The sequence below is a fragment of the Symphalangus syndactylus genome, chromosome X, assembly GCF_028878055.3.
Source record: "Symphalangus syndactylus isolate Jambi chromosome X, NHGRI_mSymSyn1-v2.1_pri, whole genome shotgun sequence".
NCBI classification, from domain to species: domain Eukaryota; kingdom Metazoa; phylum Chordata; class Mammalia; order Primates; family Hylobatidae; genus Symphalangus; species Symphalangus syndactylus.
This window is the reverse complement of record NC_072447.2, coordinates 57500033-57521924: the sequence shown is the minus strand read 5'-3', so window position 1 is coordinate 57521924 and position 21892 is coordinate 57500033. Positions and strand designations below refer to the sequence as shown.

The window sequence follows — 21892 nt, the reverse complement described above, 5'->3', positions numbered from 1 at the left end:
GATTGTTTGTGACACAAAGGATAAATGCTTGAGAGGATGGATACCCCATTCTCCATGATGTGATTATTACACATTGCATGCCTGTATCATCAAAACATCTCATGTACCCCATAAGCATATACACCTACTATGTACCCAGAAAACTTTTTAAAAATTTAAAAAATTGGAAATGTGAACAAAGGTCATGAAATTGGCACACAACAGAAGAAGACAACCATTTGCCCAACTACAATTTGCAGGACTTCTCCCCTCCTCCCCGATGGGAAAGACTAATTTTCTTTTCTGTCAAACTGCAAGTATAGGTCAAAAGGAAAGCTTGGTCCTTCAAATTAGTCTATGGCCCAAGAACAACCCTTGTTCATAACTGTAAAAATGATTCAGTTATAGAGGGGAGGGTGGCTTACCTTGGCTCCCAACGGTTAGAAGGGCAAGGTTCCCATGAACATCAGAGGAGACATTCTGAGAGAAAAAGATCACTCCTCAGGAACTGAATCTGAGAAGGACCAGGCTACCTGTTTCTACTGACAGGGACTGGGTCCAGCATCAGGAATATGATGGCAAAAGGGCTTCCCAAATGGGACAGAAATTGGGGTGTCGGGTCTTCGCCTCCCGAACAGAGGTCAGGAGGGGAGAAGGACATGTAGAACACTGATGTTGATAATAGCAATGGACGTGTCACCCAGCCAGCCTGTTTCTGAGAGCCACTCACTCACTCACTGGGTGACAATTCTAGGAAGAGGAGTTCAAATGTTTTAACTGAACACACAGGCTCCAAAATGAGGCCGTGTGAGAATCAGTTTGGTTACTGTTTTTCAGAAAGTCTGCTTTAAAAAGTCAAAGACAAATTTTCATGGCAGGAATTCTGATGCTAGGAATTCATCCAGAGGAGATTCATCAAAAGTGTGGTCATGGATTTATGGGTAAGAAGTGGTTGTATAAATGATGGTACACTCGTAATGATCACAAAACCATCAGCAATATCCATTTAGTGCATGCATCCTGTGTACCTTGTGTAATCTCCATTATTCCTACAGTACACCCAAGATAGGTATCATGATTCTGATTTTAATGATAAGAGAACTGAAGCTTACAAATGTTGAGCAATTTGCCTGTATTCATACAGCTATTACTTTGAAGAGCCAGTTCAAGTCAGTTCTGTTGGTCTCTTAAAAATCATCTTGTAATCCTTCTCATGAGATTCTAGTCCAGAGCCTCTAACTTTTTTACATTCTTTTTTTTTCTTTTTTTATTATTATTATACTTTAAGTTTTAGAGTCTTAAAAATTATTAAGAATTCCAAGTAGCTTTTGTTTTTGTGGCTCTATCTCTCTATACTTGCCATCTTAGAAATTGAAATTGAGAATCTTAAAAATATTTATTGACATGACTTAATTACTTAAAATGACAACAATAACCCTACTATAAGTAAACATAATATATTTTTATTAAAAAAACTGTTTTCTAAAACAAACAAAATGAGTGAGTTACATTAATTTACATTTTGCATAACTTGTTCACATCTAATTGAACTTCCAATAGCTTTCACTCATGAGCTATGAGATCCCAATCTAGTCATTTAAACTTATCTGAGCTTTATTTCCTTTACCTGTAAAAGGAAGAAATAACTTTTGCTGGACCTACTTAACAGGGCTGCTGTAATGATCAAAGAAAAATGCTATATGTAATTAGACCTTTTAACTTAGGCACATCCTAGGACAAGGACTTGTTCTAATGTCTTCTCATGATTTCTTCAGAAGAACAAGCCTCCCTGGACAATGTTCAAAACAGTAATAATCACTGGACTGTTTCTATCATGGCCAAATCTGAGGCACAAAACTCTTGCCTCAGATTGTGTAATCTTACAAACTTAGACATTTCCTCCTTACCCAACCTACTCCCTGAAGCTTGAAGACTTGCAGTTTTTTATAAGTCTACCAATAGCTCTTTCCTGTGTTTATCAGAAGTTTTCCCTAATCTTATAAAAGAAGATTTGTGTTTATGAATTTAGCTAAACTAAGCTGTTGCCTGCTTAGACATAAGACACCAAGGAGGTTAAAGGGTAAAGTGTTTTATTCTGCTTCATGATAGTTTCCTTTACATATTGTTTGGTTTCCATTTACTCACACATTTACTCTGTTTTTGGTTTTAGAGTTTTGAGCAAACCTCCTTTCTAGGAGCATTCCTGAGTTAGGAGGGCTTTAACAGCTGGTCTTTGACACCATTGCATTGCTGGGATTATTGCTATTTGGGCAACCGTCAATGTTTTAGGGACTCCATTGAATGGGAATCCGTATAATTCAGCTAAGGTGACATTTCAACTGGGTTATTCAGATGGGATCTGTCAAATAGAGTCTTGGAAGGGGCCCCTTCCCACCCTCATCACAGCGCTTCCATATGACATGTACTGTACAAATAATTTATCTCTGGGGAAAGGAAGAAAGGATGACGGAGAGGTGCCCATCTTATGTGTTCTGGTGGGAAGTTAATATAGAAGGATGTGGCCGGGTGCGGTGACTCACACGTGTAATTCCAGCACTTTGGGAGGATTACTTGAGGTCAGGAGTTCAAGACCAGCCTGGCCAACATGGTGAAACCACGTCTCTACTAAAAATACAAAAATTAGCCAGGCATGGTATTGTGCACCTGTAATCCCAGCTACTCAGGAAGCTGAGGCAGGAGAATCGCTTGAATCAAGGAGGCAGAGGTTGCAGTGAGCCAAGATTGTGCCACTGCACTCCAGCCTGGGCAACAGAGCAAGACTCTCTGTGTATGTGTGTGTGTATATATATATATATACATATGGATGTGCAGGATGCTTTTGTTGGGCAGGGCTCCACATGCAGGTCATGGTTAGTTAGTTAACTCTGCCTTGTTCCAAAAGCTGTCCTTCACCTTTTCCAAAGCCAAGTCCCATGTTTCAGACTGAGCTCTCACTTTCTGAATCAATTGTCTTTATGTTTCCAGGAGCTGCCATGGTTGCTGGTGCAGGCCCTGGCAGTGACAGACAGACATTAATTAACCACATCTGCTGGGCTCACACTCCTCTTCAAGTCATCTGGTGGTGATTTCTGGCTGAACCAATGCGTTTGTGAAAACAAGCAAACAAAAAACCTAAATAATTTGATTGCTTGGCTGAATACTGATTTCTTCCTATCTTTTTATTAATGGATTTTCAAGCAAAAATATGCTGTTCTTCCCACTTATAGTGTGGCTATTCAACTGCTTGTGGTTTTATCTCTTTGTGATTCCCTTTACTCGTGGGCACAATGCCACACTGATAGTCCAGAAGGATGACTTTGTACACCAGTCGTAGATGCACATTGCTCTCAATGTGCAGCTTGATTTGGTTCTTTGCTATTTAAGTTCCATCCTACACCCCCTTTGTACAAGTGCATTGTGTTGAGGGGGCAGGGTTGGGCACCACTCTGCTGGTAGGGATCTGCAGAGACCATAGTGGGTCTGGGTTCAAGGGGAGACTTAAAACAAGTAGGATAGATAATTATAACATAAGGAACCAAAGTACAAAAGATCAGTTTATAAATCGGGGCATTGTGTGTCAAATAAATGACAAGTTCAAGGTCACACAGCTGAGATTATATCAAGCATGTATTGTGAACCTACTGTGTGCCAGCAGTCTCTGCCAGCACGTCCTAGGCATACAAAGATTATAATTACAATAGTAACAGCCGTGGTAATAATATTGATTGAGAACTTAAAAAATGCCAGCCACTGTTCAAAGTGATTTACATGTATCAACACACTTCATCTTTCTAACATGCCACCAAGACAGTTACTATGATCACATTTCACTACTGAGTTAACTGAAGCACAGAGAAGTTAAGCAACTTAACACAGCTAGTGAGTGGCAAACCATGACTCAACCCAGGGAGACTGGCTCCAGAGCCCATGCTCTTGCAGCACAGGGCCCAATGAATGAGATAGAATAGTAAATGCATGAAACTGGTGCAGTGAAGTTAGTGGCAGATGAAAGAGAAACAGAGAGCTCTGGGACACTGAGAAGACCACCTAACCCAACTGTTTATGGTAATCAATAGATGTTGAATTACAAAGACTGATATCTGGGGTCTGGAAGATTAAGCAACTGTTTTACTCTGGGTCAGTCATCTTAGGAGAGGCAGAGCTAGAATGGGGATTGAATTCTTCTTCGTGGAGAATGGTCCCTGGATCAATCCACAGGTTTCTGCTGAGCAAGTTTTATGTGTTGAACTCTGATGGAGGAGGGATAAGTGGAGGTTTTCAGGTCAGCATGCAAGTTGTATGGAATATGAATTATTTCTCAATAAAGCTGATTATAAAACAAAATCAGCATGCACCCCGCAGCCAGAAGTTGCTTCTAAATACCACTGTCTTGATAAAAGGAAAGGCTTCTTGGACAAATGACAGATCCCAGGGCTTGGGCAGAGAAAATAGAAGATGAGTCTGGAGAATCTTCTAGTGCCAAAAATGAAAATAAATGCTCAACAGACAAAAGGATGGGGGCATGTCAAAGGGACACAGGAGCCGACCTGAAGGAGTGCTCAGAAGTAGAATAGTTTGAGCAACAAATAAATAATATAGTATTAGATTATAACACAAGGTATAAAACACATATATATGTCCACTGTTATAAATAAATGATTGAATAAGCAAGTAAAAGGGGAAAAGAGGAAAATCTTCCTTAGAAAAGAATTCAGAAAATTTGTGGGGATTCTCCGTCTCCAGAAAGTGGAGGTTAGCTCCCACCATCCCCTCTTGAGGATGATCTGAACTTAATGACTCTCTTCCAAAGAACAGAGCATGGAAGAGGGGTGAATAGCAACTCTATAGTGGAGAGACCTGTCAGACACCACCTTAAGCGAGGAATCAAGGTTAACATCATCCGTGATAAGTCATATTGGTATCACGTGCTCTCTGAGGTGACATGATGACAAGAGCACTGGATCTTTGTGGTACTCTTCCCCAAAATTCATAGTCCTAATCTCAAAATGAAAAAAGTAACTTCAGACAGATCCAAATTAAGGGATATTCTACCAGATAACTGACCAGTATTCTTCAAACTTCAAAGGTTATGAAAAATGAGGGACTACTCAGAAACTATCACAGACCATAGGAGACTAAGAAAACAGGACAACTAAATGAAATATGGTATCCTGGATGGGATCCTGCAGCAGAAAAAGGATGTTTAGTGGATAAATGGGTGAAATCCAAATAAAATCTGAAGTTTAGTATATAGTGATCTACCAGTGTTAATATCCTGGTCTTTGTCAATGTACCATGTAATGTAAGATGCTAACATTAGAGAAAACTAGGTGAAAGGTATATGGGAACTTTCTGTACTATCTTTGCAACTTTTTTGCAAAACAAATATTACTTTGTAAAACAAAGTTACTTTGTAAAAATTTGTAAAACAAATTACTTTGTAAAAATGTGTAAAACAAATAGAAACTATATTTAAAGCATAAAGCATAAAAGAAAAGTCAGCAAGTGTCAGTATGCTGATCAACCAGAACTTCCATGCATTGCTGTTGGTAATGTAAAGCAGTGCAACAACTTTGGAACGCTATTAAACTTAAAAAGTTAAACATACACCCACCTTGTGACTCAGCCATTCCACTACTAGGCATTGACCCAAGAGAAGAAAAAAACATACGTACACAAAAAGACCTGTACAAGAATGTTTATAGCAGTTTTGTTCACAGCAGATCAAAACTAGAAATAGTTATCCATAGGTGAAACAAACTGGTGCATCCATACAATGGACTACTACTTAGCAATAAAAAGGAACAAACAGAAACTTGGACAAACCTCAGAAATGTCATGCTGAGCAAAAGACGCCAGATACAAAGGTGTACATCTTGTATGAGTCCATTAAAAAATGTGAAAACAGGCAAAAACAATCTACAAGTGACAGAAGACTGAACAGTGGTTGCCCAGGGCCAGAAAGGGGACAGGGATTGTCTAGGAAGGGGAAAGAGGGAACTTTCTGGAGTGATGGGAATGTTTTATATCTTGATTGGAGTGGTAGTTACATAGGTGTATACATGTGTCATAACTCCCCAGATTGCATGTTAAATTATTTAATGTGGGTACATTTTTGAGGAGATATTGGTCAAAGGATACAAAATTTTAGTTAGGAGAAATAAGTTCAAGGGATCTATTGTACAACATAGTAACTATAGTGAAAAACAATGTATTGCAGTCTTGAAAATTGCTAAGAGAATAGATTTTGTGTGTTCTCACCTCCCAAAATGATAGGCATATAAGGTAATGCATATGTTAATTAGCTCAATTTAGCCATTCCACAGGGTATACATATTTCAAAATATTATGTTGTGTATTATAAATATATACAGTTTTAATGGCAGGTTAAAATTTTTAAAATTACTTTTAACTATAAAAAACAAAATATGGAAACTAAAATAAAATGAGTACATTGTATGTAAAGTACACCTCAATAGTGTTTATTAAGAAGGGTGACAGTTAATTTTATATGTCAACTTGTCTAGATATTTGGACAAAGATTATTCTAATGTTTCTGTCAAGCTATTTTTAAGATAAGGTTAACATTTAAATCAGTAGACTTTGAGCAAAGCAGATTAACTTCCATAATGTGAATGGACTTTATCCAATCAGTTGAAGTCCTTAAGAGAAAAAGATTGATGTCTCCCAGGAAAAGAGGGAATTCTGCCAGCAGACTGCCTTTGAAGTCAAACTGCAACTCTTCCCTGGGTCCGTGACCTACCCTACAGATTTTGGACTTGCCCTCCCTCTCAATCAACATGAGCTAATTCCTTAAAATAAATCTGAATCCTTCTCTCTGTCTCTGTTTCTCTCTCTGTCTCTGTCTCTCTCTCCATCTATATCAATATCTTCTATCTATATCTATGTATCTATGTATCTATATATCTATGTATCTCTCTCTCTCTCTCTCTCTCTCTCTCTCCTGTTTGTTCTGTTTCTCTAAGGAATCCTGGCTGAGAAGAAACATAAAGCTGTATCTAAGCCCTTCCCTGAGAATCTTACGGCCTTGTTGGAGAGAGAAGACCAACATGGCCACAGAATTAATACAAGAACAAATATGAAATCTCTTATTCCACAATTCTAGTTTATCTGCCTACAACATCAACAGAAGGTGCATCTTTGTTGAATGACTCAGAGTTTTGGGGAAGTTTCTGTTGACTGAGAACCTTAAGTTATTTTGATTCGGTTGAAAAATGCTATCAGAATGCACAGCCTGGCTTCTGACTCGGGTTTTCAGATTGATCCAAAGTGGTTTTTGTGAGTGTCTCTTAAGTGCCATCAACAGGTTAATCCTCCCAGATATTATTTATTTTAAATCCTTGGAACAATGTGTTCCCTTTGTTTCTGTGTCGAGGTTTCCCTGTGGGAAGAACCAGGTGGTATAACATGTCTAGAAGAGAAGCTTGAAGTTGTCTAATCTTTCTGCTTTGACTTTGCTGATCTCTGGGAACTCCTGTGTTTACATAGCACATCTGAGTCCTTGGGAAAGCTTTCTGGGCCTTGTTTTGTGGTTCTTCTAACAGAAGGTTGCATTCTTGTGATTGATTTTTGATCCCCTTCTAAGTTGTATGATGCTTATAGTTATAATTTTCTGACTCTCCAGGCACACACAGGCTCCTGACTCTGAGATATTTGCAAGTACCATTGGCAAATAAGATTTCCTTAGGTTAACTCCACTTATGTACTGTTATTTAAATTTTATATGGTAAGGGCTCCAGCTTCAGAGAGAAACCTCTTTACCGTGCTTGGTGTGGCAGTGAACTTAATTAACAGAGAATTTTGCTGGCAATCTCTATGCTAAAAAGTTAAGTGGGGTTCTGACGACACAAGGAGCTAAAAAGTTGAGTGTATGTCACATATTGATAACTCACATAATTTTGCTTGCAGACATTTACCAATTTGGCAGATCACCTACTTTTACATTGTAGTAAATATTTCCTTTTAAAAATATCTTGTATCTCACAGGGCAAATCATACCCCTTCAGGGGGCCGTTCCCACCTGTATGGAATCCGGTTACCTACTTAGATCAAAACAACTTTTGGAGGACAATGGATGACATGGGGCGAGAGGTAAAGCTTCTTTGACTTTATTTGTATTCTTTTTTGTAACAAGTTTAGTCCTTCAAAGAAAGTACAATATATCTCCAACACCTAGCACGTTGTGAGCACGTGGTAACTAAAGATTTGTGAAATGAATGAATGAACTTGTTTCTAGCCTCTGCAATAGTAATACGTCAAACAGATTGATATTTGTATACTAATGATGAGTGGGCAGGAGATTGGGTGTCAGCCTTCTTGGAATGATGTTTCAAATTTTGGAAATCTTCAGTACATAGCAAAATTAGACTTCTGGGTCTTTGATTCACCACCATGCCCAAACAAGTCATAAGTAATCATACATAAAGAGTTTTTTTTTTCTTTTACTTTAAGCTCTGGGATACATGTGCAGAACGTGCAGGTTTGTTACATAGGTATACATGTGCCATGGTGGTTTTCTGCATCTATCAACCCGTCATCTAGGTTTTAAGCCCCACATGCGTTAGGTATTTGTCCTAATGCTCTCCCTCCCCTTGCCCCCAACCCCCGACAGGCCCTAGTGTGTGATGTTCCCCTCCCTGTGTCCATATGTTCTCATTGTTCAACTCCCACTTATGAGTGAGAACATGTGGTGTTTGGTTTTCTGTTCCTGAACACACATAAAGCTTAACTGAAAACTCCATAGACATGATTTGCTGCAGCTTTGTGATCCTTGTTAAAGAGTTAAATTTATGAATGTTCTCTAGAAGTTAGTAACTTAGGAATCCATATCTAGAAATAGCCCAGTTACAACATGCCTCTATTTATTGTGCAGGAAGTTTTATCACAAATTAAATATGGATTGAGTGGTACAGATTTATAATAGGAAAGCTACATAGACAGCATTGATTATACAGTAAAAGCAATATTGGACGAATTTGGAAAACTTAACATTTTTCCTCTTTAAGGTAGAGTTTTTAATACTATTTGAATAGTTATTTAAAATGGAAAATTACAAAAATGAATAAAATAAAATAGAAAATTACATTTGTCTTTCTCCTTCGAATCCTCATCTGAATGTAGATTCCGAGTGATGCCCCATGGAAGGCTCCCCTTGCAGAAGAGTGGGACAACATGACAATGAAGGAGCTACTGGACAAGCTCTGCTGGACTGAGTAAGTCTTGCCATTAGGCACAGGCATTTACTGTGACCACTTTTCAGCTTTATTTAGCAATACCGTTCAACAAGTATGGGACAAGTAGCTGCTTTGTGTCTAAAACCACACCACCAGCCAAGTGGAATGCTGAAAACCATTGTAATTGGCTCCTACCCTGAAGATATCTGTACATACAACTTACTTCTTTGGAGTAGTTTTGTATCACAAAGGTGGTATTACCCTGTGAAGTCCTCAGAACAGACCAGAAGGTACCACTTTCTTTATCTAAAACAGCTTAAAGACCATCAGCTTAAAGCTCTCATTTATCAAGTTGTTGATATAGGACAATTTTTGTATTCTTCACTGGTGGTCATATGTGGAGATGGTTAGCATATGCATTTGCCACACGTTGTGTGAAGTAGTGCAGCTCTTCAAGGACTTAAAGAGGAACCTCTAAAGCCTTTGTGTAGATAGGTCACAACTACAGGGGAAACATGTATGACTGGAATGGCTGTTCCCCTTTGGTGAAAAAACAAGTACCCATGAGTTAAGCATTAAATTCTTGTTGGCAGAAGTGGGAACTGTAGAGAAATTGTGAAGGCTTGTATAGACAGACCACATGGAGAGGCCACGCTGCTCTTGGACGGCAGAGAAAATGGAAAGGATTATGAGGGTTCCAATTCAAGCACATGGCAAATTTGTGGTAAACAAAATAAGAGAAATGGAAGCCAAATTCAAGGAGACTGCCCTGTCTTGCTAAACAGCATTAGTTGAGAATATGTTTGGCTCGGGGGTTAATGTCTTCATTTTTAGGCATTCATTCACTGCCAACTAAAAGTAAAAACAAGCTTTTAGAATATCTGAATCTTAAAAATGGAAATAATCAAAAGACATAAAATTCATATACTTTTGATATAAAAATTCAGCTTCTAATAATTTAGCTTTAAGAAAGTGAGACAAAAGAAGAGAGAGGCATACAGGGAGAGAAGGAGAGTGGGAGAAACAGTGAAAGAGGCAGATTCAAAGCATTATTTTTAAAAGGGAGGATCTGAAAGCCCAATAGTAGAAGATCGGCAGAATCAAGTATGAAACATCTAAAAAATTGAATACTTGAGGGTTTTAAAAAATCGTGTTGTAGAGGAATATTTAATGACTGGAAAAAATAGTAATATTAAACACATAGAAAAGCAGGCTGTTGTGGTATGGTATATGATCTCATTTCTAAAAACAACTATTTATATATGCACTGCAAAAGCAACAGACATCCATTGAAGTATTTTTAACGTTTAATATTACCATGCAAACATTTATTTTTAAAATGTTTAAAAACTTTACATCATTAAAAATTATTCTTTAAACATCATATTTCATGGTACCAGAATATTCCATGGGAAATGAATACATAATATACTTGTCCATTATCATCCTGTTGAACACATTGGTTACTTTCTGTTTTTTGTTATTATCATTATACAATACTCTATAATAAACATCTTTATGCCTCTCCTATGTCTTCAACCTTTGAAAGCAAGCAATTCTGGAATGGTAAAATCCTTTTATGTCATGAAATCAATGCCTGTCATTAATTATATTCTTTTAAACATTTACCTAATGCTAACACTTCTATGAGAATGTAGTTTGAAATATAATTTAATAGTAATAAAATTGTAGTATTTAGTTTTAAATTATATACTTTAGATTTTCAAAATATAATAAGTATATAATTATCTGCATTTGTTTTATAACTCCTGTTCTGAAAAGCTTTTAATAAATTCAGTTAGGTCTTTTCTCCTTAGAGAACTTTTAAGTTTCGTGGTGATAAAATCAATCTTATGTTTTTGGGATCACAGGGACCCGACATTTTCTATCATAGCCCTTGGCTTAGTCCTCCACTTAGTGAATATTCTAAGTTGTCATTTGACAAAATAAAGCATTCTGAGATACTAGGAGTATAAGAACACAAGACTAACTCTTCCCAAGCAAGATACACACAGTATTATTTCCTGGATTTAAATGAAGTAATCCCCAGAATATCCAACCTATTGTTATTCAAACTAAAGCACAATCATACATTCCAAGACTAATGTTGATTATTCTTTCAGTTATTATCATTTACAAAGTGCACTTCACAAACATGAATTGTATTTTCAGTGTGATCACAGCTATGTAAAAACATTTTTTAAAAGACCTATACTTAGAAAAAAATGCATCAAAACGAGACTAGTAATTATCTTCTGGAGGGGCAGAAATATGGAAGATACTCATTCTCTCATCCTTTTATCTTATAAATTTTCCAAATTTCATATAATGCGTATGTATTTTTCATGTAGAAAAATATTATAACATTTATCTTTTAAAAAGTCAACAGGGCAAAAAATACAGAAATATTGCACTAACTTCCTTGACCTTCCATCCTTCAAATATTGTTCTTATTTCTTTTCTTACTGAAGCTCCTAGAGTAAATTCAAATAAAGGATTAGGAATGAACTGGCCCTTCAGAATTACTTGTAAATCTCCCTTTATTTCGAACCAGAATTATTTATTTCCCACCAAATTGGCAACAATAACAACTAGAATTTCAGCAATATTTTTGTTAAATATTGGCTCTCCAGCTGGGCCAATGTTAGGTTTCAGTTATTTATTACTCCCTTTACTGTATGCCCCTCAATCCACCTAAAAAATAAGGAACAAAAGAAATAGGATTTTAGGAAGCAGCAAATAAAATACTACTTTTATTTTAAATTGAAGTCTGGATATTTGTTTTAGTTAGATATTACAAATTGCCTCTGCAAGGAAGGCATGAGCTAGCAATTTCCATCCCTTCAATTATCCTGAGAAATCTTACAAAACTAACTGTAAGTCACTTTAATGTATATATGACACCATTTCACAGGCTGTAATGATGGGGACTGTCATAGACAGGCTGTCAGGTTGTTACGGCTGCAAATAATGTCAATAACTGGTGTGTGTGTTAGGCATGATTCTACAAACTTCTAGGGTCAAGATACAGTAAAGTAGAGAGATGCCCCTTGGTGAGTATTTGCACTTCCAAGGCTGTCAGCTGACTAATTAGAAAACATTTTGAGGTATCAAAAGCATGAGTTTTGCGTCAAGTATGATCTGACTTGAAGTTGCGTCATTATGTATTCCTAAACTGTCTGAGACTCCGTTTTCTAGTATGTGAACTGTGGAAAAATAATAGATATTTGATACGGTTGTTTCAACAATTTAACAAGATAATGATTTTAAAGACAATGGAGTGTGGAAAGAGTTCAATAAATGGAAGACAATATCATTTATTCCACCCATTGTCAGCATTACCAGGTGGAAAATTCTGCCTCAGATATAACAAGATTAACAATATGCAAACTTCATGTCAAAGTCAAAAGGGGGATTGGACCTTATTAAAGATATCCCAGAGTGCATATTGCTACTGATGAATTTTATGGTGTGCTAGATATAATGGAGTCCTTGAAATTGCATGAGATGGTTTGCTTTCTGGTGTGCTTCCTGATAGGTGATAACCTCTCACCATTTACCTGCCAATGTCAAGCAAAAGCTTACCCATTTATGCTCTATTAATTGCTTGCTCCCTCATCCATTATTTGAGCTTGTCTTCTGTTAGGCAGTAAAATAACTGAATAGATAACTGTGACTAATTTTGTGTTTGGTACAGCACCTGGCATATCCTTTGCACGTTATGGATGTTTAAAAAATATTGCTTAACTGATATTTCTCATCAATCATTCATTCGTTCAATCATGCAACAAGTAATTATTGAGTGCTTACAGTGTTCCAGGCACTATTTTGTTAAAGGGGACACTATGATGAGTGAGAAACATAAGATCCTTGTTCTCATAGGTTGATATTCTAGTGGGGGGAGACAGCAAATTAAAAAGAATTAACCAATAATCAAGACAATTTCAGACAGTGAAAAGAGTTATAAAGATACTATACAGAGCAAAATGATAGAGAATGTCAGGGTGCTGGGAATATGGAAGCCCGTGGTCGTTTTCATAGACAAATGTGAATATGTCTTTCTAAGGAAACATTAGAGTAAAAACAAGAGGGTACAAGATGAGACAGAAAAGGTAGGCATGGGCTAGATCACATAGGGCTCTGGAAGCCATGGTGTAAGATCTGAATCTTATTCTGGTTTTAATAGGATACCACTGGAGATTTTTTAAGCAAGAAAATGACATGATTTGATTTACATTTCAGAGAGTGCATCATGGTAGGGAGGGAGCAATCACAAAGATTGCTTTGAACTCAACTTTGCTTTGAGTGTGGGGAACAGATACCAGGTGAGGATGAATGGAGGCAGAGAGGCCAGTCTGAAGGAAGTAATTGCAGTACTCCTGGAAAGAGATGGATGCTAAATTTGTGGTGAAGGTGGAATGATGTGGTGAGAGATAATGGGACTTCCCAATGAATTGGATGGGGGAAGATTGATGGAAAGAGAGAAACAATGTTTGATTTCTAGAGTGTTGGCTTTTACCATTGAGCAAATGGTGGTGCTTTTTACTGAGATGGGGATCACTGGAAGAGCAGCAGGAATGTAAGGAGAAATCATGAAAGCACAGAATCTGGAATAGAAGCTGATTCTGAGTAAGGTGTTTTGTTTACAGGGAAAATAATCTGATATTTCAAAAACCTCTGATGTCATGTTTTGTAATATTAGATTCTAGTGACAATTTTTTGACCTTACCACATTGTGTTAAACTTAACCAAGAAAATATGTTACTCAAATAATTTTTAAAGAATTAAGAAGCTGCTCTCCTGCGTTGGCCAATTTTGCTCGTTTCTTCCTGTGCAGATCTGCAAAGCAGCTTGCCACTCTCTTTGTGAACCTGTGTGTCACTGCAGAGACCCATGAGGTCTCTGCTCTCTGGTTCCTGTGGTATGTGAAGCAGTGTGGAGGCACAACCAGAATCATCTCAACAACGAATGGAGGACAGGTACCCATCCCTTCTCCCACCATCCCAATGGAAAAACACTGCTACTGAAATGAAAGTTCATCATCCTTCAATCATGAACTGCTGAAGTGGGAAGCAGGCTTGTGGCTTTTAGAGCATTACCATGGCAGCTCAAAGTGTTTCTTGTAAGGCACAGTCTGTTGTCAGGTACCCACTGTGAGAACCCAGTGTCCAATGTAATTTTAAAGCTAGGCTTATCTCTCTTTATGCACTGTGGCCATTTTCCATATGCTCAATTATTATTTGGTAAGTTTGTAGGAGACCATCTGAAGTAAGCTTAGCTTGAGCACTTCTTGGAAAGCTTATAAAGGAAATTCAGTAATGCATTTTCAATTTAAAACACACACTATGCATGGAATTCATTTATCTATTCATTCATTTAATGCCCATTTCTTGAGCCCCGGCACTGTATAAGGCACTGTGCTAGACACAGTAGGAACAGATTGGAGTTCTTAAATAATCTGCTTGGTTGTCATGTTTCATTCTTCTCTCTCCCCCTCCTCCTCTTCTTTCTCTCTCTTCTCCTCCTCCCCCTCCTCTTTCTCCTCCTCCTTTTCTCTTTCTCCCTCTCCTTCTCCTTCTCTGACCTTAACTGAAAATTGAGGAGGAGGCAGTCAGGTCAACTGTGTGCATAGCCAGGTAGAACATTTGGAAGTTTTAGCAAGGCTCAGGGCAGGTGGGTACAGTGAGGTGAAATGTGTTCGGTGGCTACAGAAGCAGCAGACATCTGACCCAGGATAAGATGGGCAGCCTGCAACAGGAAGTAGGCTGGCCTGGGGGAAGGGGACATGGTGGGAGGCAGGGAAGTTCTGTGCTTGAGCCACAAAGCAAGGGGAGGCAGGTTTAGGTCTGCTCAGGCAAACTAGGGAAGAGCTTTAGGTATAGCTTCACCAGTTCCAGCTCCCAGCAAAAGACTGCAGATAGGACAGACAGCAGGGATGGTGACCAGAAAGGTGGGACATCGGGGTCATTCTGAAGATGTCCAGCTAAGGTTGGAGCCTGGGAATCTACAAGAGCATAGCTTGTAAAGTCAGTTAGAAATCCTGTAACTTTGTCCAAAGACAGCAATTCCTAGTTAGAAAACCATGGTGAAAGCCACTATTCACTGCAGCAAAATGAAATGCTAGACATCTCAGAGTAGACATATGTGAGGACAACTAGGAATTTAGCAATTTATGCCCATTCCTGCATTTCTCTTTCACCTCCTTTTCTCTTTCCAGGAGAGGAAATTTGTGGGCGGATCTGGTCAAGTGAGCGAGCGGATAATGGCCCTCCTTGGAGACCGAGTGAAGCTGGAGAGGCCTGTGATCTACATTGACCAGACAAGAGAAAATGTCCTTGTGGAGACCCTAAACCATGAGTTGTATGAGGTAACTGTGATATTGTGAACTATATATTTGATCTTCATCCCAGTTTCCTGGCATACAACTTTAAAAATTCTTAGAATCTCCAGAGTGATGTCCTTTGATGCCAATGATTGATGGCTGGCAGCCCCTAGGTAGCTTCAGGATGGGGCTGGTCACAGGAAAGACCATGGAGGGACTAGAGGGTTGGGACTTTCAGCCCCACCCCCAGCCTCCAGGGAGGAAATGAGGCAAGGGGCTGAAGGTTGAATTGATCACCAGAGGCCAATGATTTAATCAATTGTGCCTACATAATGAAGCCTCCATAAAAACCCAAAACGACCGAGTTCTGGGAGCTTCTGGATATCTGCACAACTGGAGGTTCCTTGAGAATGGCATGCCTGGGGAGGGCATGAAAGCTTCAGGCCCCTTCTCACATCTCTTGCCCTATGCACCTCTTCCTCTGTACCCTTTGTAATATCCTTTATAATAAAACAGTAAACATGTTTCCCTGAGTTCTGTGAGCCACTGTAGCAAATCAATCAAACTTGAAGGGGTTGTAGGAATGTCAACTGGAAGCAGATTGGTCAGAAGTTCTGGAAGCTGGACTTGTGACTGACATCTGAAGGTGGGGGACAGTCTTGGAGACTGAGCCCTCAACCTGTAGGATCAGAAGCTATCTCCAGGTAGATACTGTCAGAATTGAGTTGAATTCAGAGGACACATGGTTGATGTCTGCTATAGAATTGCTTGCTTGCTTCATATGTGGGGAAAACCCACTCCACATTTGGTCACAGAAGTCTTCTGTGGTGATGGTTTTTGAGTGAGAGAATGGAAAAAAGTGCTTTTTTCCATTCTCTCACTCAACATTTGCTTTGAACTCAACTTTGCTTTGAAATTTTTCCACTCAGAGTTACCAAGACACTTAAACAAGTGGGAAGAGGCCACAGTCTCATAGATAATCAAAGTTGAAGTCAACAATATCACACACTTTATAGACAGTCTTTTTGCCAACAGTGAAAAAGCTATCTCTAACTGAAAAAAAGGAAAAGAGAACCAGAATATTTGGGGTGGGGGAGGATTTATAAAAACATATAAAGGTATTATCAACCCTCTGTATTTTGCTTTTATGTAATTAGAAAAACACATAAAATATTTATTTGATAAATATCAAGCACCTCCTATGTGCCTGACATTATTCTACGAGTTAAGAACAGAGTCATGAACAAAACAGATACAATTCTCTGCCCACATACAATTCTCCTTCTAGTGAAGGAGAAAGACCATAATGAAACATATAGTTAAAATATAAAGTATGTCAGATAGTGATAATTAGTGTGGAAAAAATCAAGCAGGAAGGTGGGGAGAGGGCATACCAGAAAGTGGGATGGGAGAATTGGTTATGCAAGTTTAAATAAGGTCATCAGGGAAGGCCTCACTGAGAAGGTGATATCTGATAGAGAATTGGAGGAGACGAGGGAGTGAGCCATGTGGTTCCCTGAGAGAAGAAGATGGAACAGCCAGTGCCAAGGCGCTGAGGTGGGAGCAAGCCTGGTGTGACCAAGGAACAGCAAGGTGATCAAAATGGCAGGGCTGGGTGTGGTGGCTAACGCCTGTAATCCCAGCACTTTGGGAGGCTGAGGTGGGCAGATCACAAGGTCAAAAGATCGAGACAACCCTGGCCAACATGGTGAAACCTTGTCTTTACTAAAAATACAAAAATTAGCTGGGTGTGGTGGTGCGCACCTGTAGTCCCAGCTACTCCAGAGGCTGAGGCAGGAGAATCGCTTGAACCCGGGACGCAGAGGTTGCAGTGAGCCAAGATCGCACCATTGCACTCCAGCCTGGCAACAGAGTGAGACTGGGTCTCAAAAAGAAAACAAAAATAGCAGAAGTAAGATTAGTGAGGGCAAAAGTAACAGGAGGTGAGATCAGTGATGTAACGGGCCCATTTCATGTGTGGCCTTGGCGATGATGGTGACAAATTTGGCTTTAAGTGCAATGGGAAGTCATTGGAGGTTTTGAACTAAGGAACAATAAAGGCTACTTTAGGTTTCAACAAAATCCTTGTCACTTCTTTAAGAGACTGAAAAGAATATAACGGTAGAATGAGAGAGAATCATTGGGAAAAAAACAAAAGCAACAGGGCAACAATGTTTAACCATGTTGCTTTTCTTTCAGGCTAAATATGTGATTAGTGCTATTCCTCCTACTCTGGGCATGAAGATTCACTTCAATCCCCCTCTGCCAATGATGAGAAACCAGATGATTACTCGTGTGCCTTTGGGTTCAGTCATCAAGTGTATAGTTTATTATAAAGAGCCTTTCTGGAGGAAAAAGGGTGAGTACTTTCCTTATATAAAAACCTTTAGAAGAAGGTCCAGGAAACTTGTTGCTAAGGCATGCATTTTTTAAAAATGTCAAGTTTTATTTTAGATTCAGGGGCACATGTGCAGATTTGTTACATGGATATGTTGCATGATGCTGAGGTTTGGGGTATGAATGATCCTGTCACCCAGGTAGTGAACATAGTACCCAATAGGTAGGTTTTCAACTCTTGCTGTACTCCTTACCTCCCCCTTTAGTAGTCCTCAGTGTCTATTATTTTCATCTTTATATCCATATGTACCCCATGCTTAGCTCTCACTTATAAATGGGAACATGTGGTATTTGGTTTTCTGTTTCTGCATTGATTCACTTAGGATAATAGTCTCCAGCATATTGCTGCAAAGAACATGATTTCTTTCTTTTTTATGGCTGCATAGTATTCCATGGTATATACATACCACATTTTCTTTATCTAATCCACCTTTGATGGGCACCTATGTTGACTCCACATGTTTGCTATTGTGAGTGGCGCTGCGATGAACATATGAGTGCATGTGCCTTTTTGGTAGAACAATTTAGATTCCTTTGGGTATATACCTAATAATGAGATTGCTGGGTCACATGATAGTTCCATTTTTACTTCTTTGAGAAAACTCCAGATTTCTTTCACAGTGGCTGAACTAATTTACATTCCCACCAACAGTGCATAAGTGCTCCTTTTTCTCCAACATCTCTTATTTTTTGACTTTTTAATAATAGCCATTCTGACTGGTGTGAGATGGTATCTCATTGTGGTTTTGATTGGCATTTATCTGATGATTAGTGACGTAGAGCTCTTTTTCATATGGTTTTTGGCCGCTTGTATGTCTTCTTTTGAGAAGTGTCTGTTCATGCATTTTGCCTACTTTTTAATGGGGTTATTTGGTTTTTGCTTGTTGAATTAAGTTCCTTGTAGATTGTGGATATTAGACCTTTGTCAGAGGCATAGTTTGCAAATATTTTCTCCCATTTTGTAGGCTGTGTTTACCTTCTTGATAGTTCCTTTTGCTGTGTAGAAGCTCTTTAGTTTAATTAGGTCCCACTTGGCAATTTTTGTTTTTGTTTCAATTGCTTTTGAAAACTTAAAGATGTGTGTTTGCACGTAACTGTTTTGTTAGAATGCTGGACATAAAATGTTAATCCAGGTTCTAAGCACAGTTCATTCAAATAAAATATATTGGCACAAACTCATGGTATTAACTTTCCTTAGAATATAACCAACTCTTTGTAAATCAATAAAAAGTTTATTTACTCCTCCCCCAAAATCTTGTGAAAAGAGATGAGTAATCTTTTCCAATTCAGTGTTTTAAAGTATGGATTTATAAAGCCAATCACCAAGGTTGAGATTCAGAAAATGTCTTGGCTCTCTCTCACTAGTGTCGATTCTACCATATTAAATTAAATTCATTTATTCGTTTGCACATATTCAACAAGTGTACTCCTCAATTGGGTAGAACATTACAGGGATGCTCACTAAAGTGCTGGATTCTACAATGATGGGAATGTTCTAGAGCTGCTTTAATACACTAGTCACTAGCCACATGTGGGTACTGAACACTTGAAATATAGCTAGTGAGACTTGGGAATCAGATTTTAAAATTCTATTTAATTTAATTTTTTTTTTTTTTTTGAGATGGAGTCTCGCTCTGTCGCCCAGGCTAGAGTGCAGTGGTGCGATCTCGGCTCACTGCAACCCCTGCCTCCCGGGTTCAAGCGATTCTCTTGCCTCAGCCTCCCAAGTAGCTGGGATTACAGGTGCGTGCCATGATGCCTGGCTAATTTTTTGCATTTTTAGTAGAGATGGGGTTTCACCGTGTTATCCAGGATGGTCTTGATCTCCTGACCTCGTGATCCACCTGCCTCGGCCTCCCAAAGTGCTGGGATTACAGGCATAAGAATTCTATTTATTTTTTTCTTTTATTTTTATTTTTATTATTATTATTATACTTTAAGTTTTAGGGTACATGTGCACAATGTGCAGGTTTGTTACATATGTATCCATGTGCCATGTTGGTGTGTTGCACCCATTAACTCGTCATTTAGCATTAGGTATATCTCCTAATGCTGTCCCTCCCCCCTCCCCCCACCCCACAACAGTCCCCGGAGTGTGGTGTTCCCCTTCTTGTGTCCATGTGTTCTCATTGTTCAATTCCCACCTATGAGTGAGAACATGCAGTGTTTGGTTTTTTGTCCTTGCGATAGTTTACTGAGAATGATGTATTAATTATTCCAGTTTCATCCATGTCCCTACAAAGGACATGAACTCATCATTTTTTATGGCTGCATAGTATTCTATGGTGTATATGTGCCACATTTTCTTAATCCAGTCTATCGTTGATGGACATTTGGACTGGTTCCAGGTCTTTGCTATTGTGAATAGTGCCTCAATAAACATACGAGTGCATGTGTCTTTATAGCAGCATGATTTATAGTCCTTTGGTTATATACCCAGTAATGGGATGGCTGGGTCAAATGGTATTTCTAGTTCTAGATCCCTGAGGAATCGCTGCACTGACTTCCACAATGGTTGAACTAGTTTACAGTCCCACCAACAGTGTAAAAGTGTTCCTATTTCTCCACATCCTCTCCAGCACCTGTTGTTTCCCCAATTTTTAATGATGGCCATTCTAACTGGTGTGAGATGGTATCTCATTGTGGTTTTGATTTGCATTTCTCTGATGGCCAGTGATGATGAGCATTTTTTCATGTGTTTTTTGGCTGCATAAATGTCTTCTTTTGAGAAGTGTCTGTTCATGTCCTTTGCCCACTTTTTGATGGGGTTGTTTGTTTTTTTCTTGTAAATTTGTTTGAGTTCATTGTAGATTCTGGATATTAGCCCTTTGTCAGATGAGTAGGTTGCAAAAATTTTCTCCCATTGTGTAGGTTGCCTGTTCACTCTGATGGTAGTTTCTTTTGCTGTGCAGAAGCTCTTTAGTTTAATTAGATCTCATTTGTCAATTTTGTCTTTTGTTGCCATTGCTTTTGGTGTTTCAGACATGAAGTCCTTGCCCACGCCTATGTCCTGAATGGTATTGCCTAGGTTTTCTTCTAGGGTTTTTATGGTTTTAGGTCTAACATATAAGTCTTTAATCCATCTTGAATTAATTTTTGTAGAAGGTGTAAGGAAGGGATCCAGTTTCAGCTTTCTTCATATGGCTAGCCAGTTTTCCCAGCACCATTTATTAAATAGGGAATCCTTTTCTCATTGCTTGTTTTTGTCAGGTTTGTCAAAGATCAGATAGTTGTAGATATGTGGCATTATTTCTGAGGGCTCTGCTCTGATCCATTCATCTATGTCTCTGTTGTGGTACCAGTACCATGCTGTTTTGGTTACTGTACCCTTGTAGTATAGTTTGAAGTCAGGTAGCGTGATGCCTCCAGCTTTGTTCTTTTGTCTTAGGATTGACTTGGCGATGCGGGCTCTTTTTTGGTTCCATATGAACTTTAAAGTAGTTTTTTTCCAATTCTGTGAAGAAAGTCATTGGTAGCTTGATGGGGATGGCATTGAATCTATAAATTACCTTGGGCAGTATGGCCATTTTCATGATATTGATTCTTCCAACCCGTGAGCATGGAATGTTCTTCCATTTGTTTGTATCCTCTTTTATTTCATTGAGCAGTGGTTTGTAGTTCTCCTTGAAGAGGTCCTTCACATCCCTTGTAAGTTGGATTCCTAGGTATTTTATTCTCTTTGAAGCAATTGTGAATGGGAGTTCACTCATGATTTGGCTGTCTGTTTGTCTGTGATTGGTGTACAAGAATGCTTGTGATTTTTGTACATTGATTTTGTATCCTGAGACTTTGCTGAAGTTGCTTATCAGCTTAAGGAGATTTTGGGCTGAGACAATGGGATTTTCTAGATATACAATCATGTCATCTGCAAACAGGGACAATTTGACTTCCTCTTTTCCTAATTGAATACCCTTTATTTCCTTCTCCTGCCTGATTTTCCTGGCCAGAACTTCCAGCACTATGTTGAATAGGAGTGGTGAGAGAGGGCATCCCTGTCTTG

At 38.7% G+C, this 21892-nt stretch overlaps 1 protein-coding gene across 2 annotated transcripts in view; it reads left to right on the top strand.

The window, feature by feature from the left end:
- The window catches only part of MAOB (monoamine oxidase B), a 118476-nt gene that overhangs the window by 70922 nt on the left and 25662 nt on the right, over positions 1-21892 (top strand). For both annotated transcript variants that reach the window (XM_055268635.1, XM_055268636.1), the window contains 5 exons: positions 7987-8091; positions 9121-9212; positions 14011-14152; positions 15391-15540; positions 17695-17854. In XM_055268635.1, the coding sequence (XP_055124610.1) occupies positions 7987-8091; positions 9121-9212; positions 14011-14152; positions 15391-15540; positions 17695-17854 (649 nt within the window). The remainder of the gene's footprint in view (positions 1-7986; positions 8092-9120; positions 9213-14010; positions 14153-15390; positions 15541-17694; positions 17855-21892) is intronic.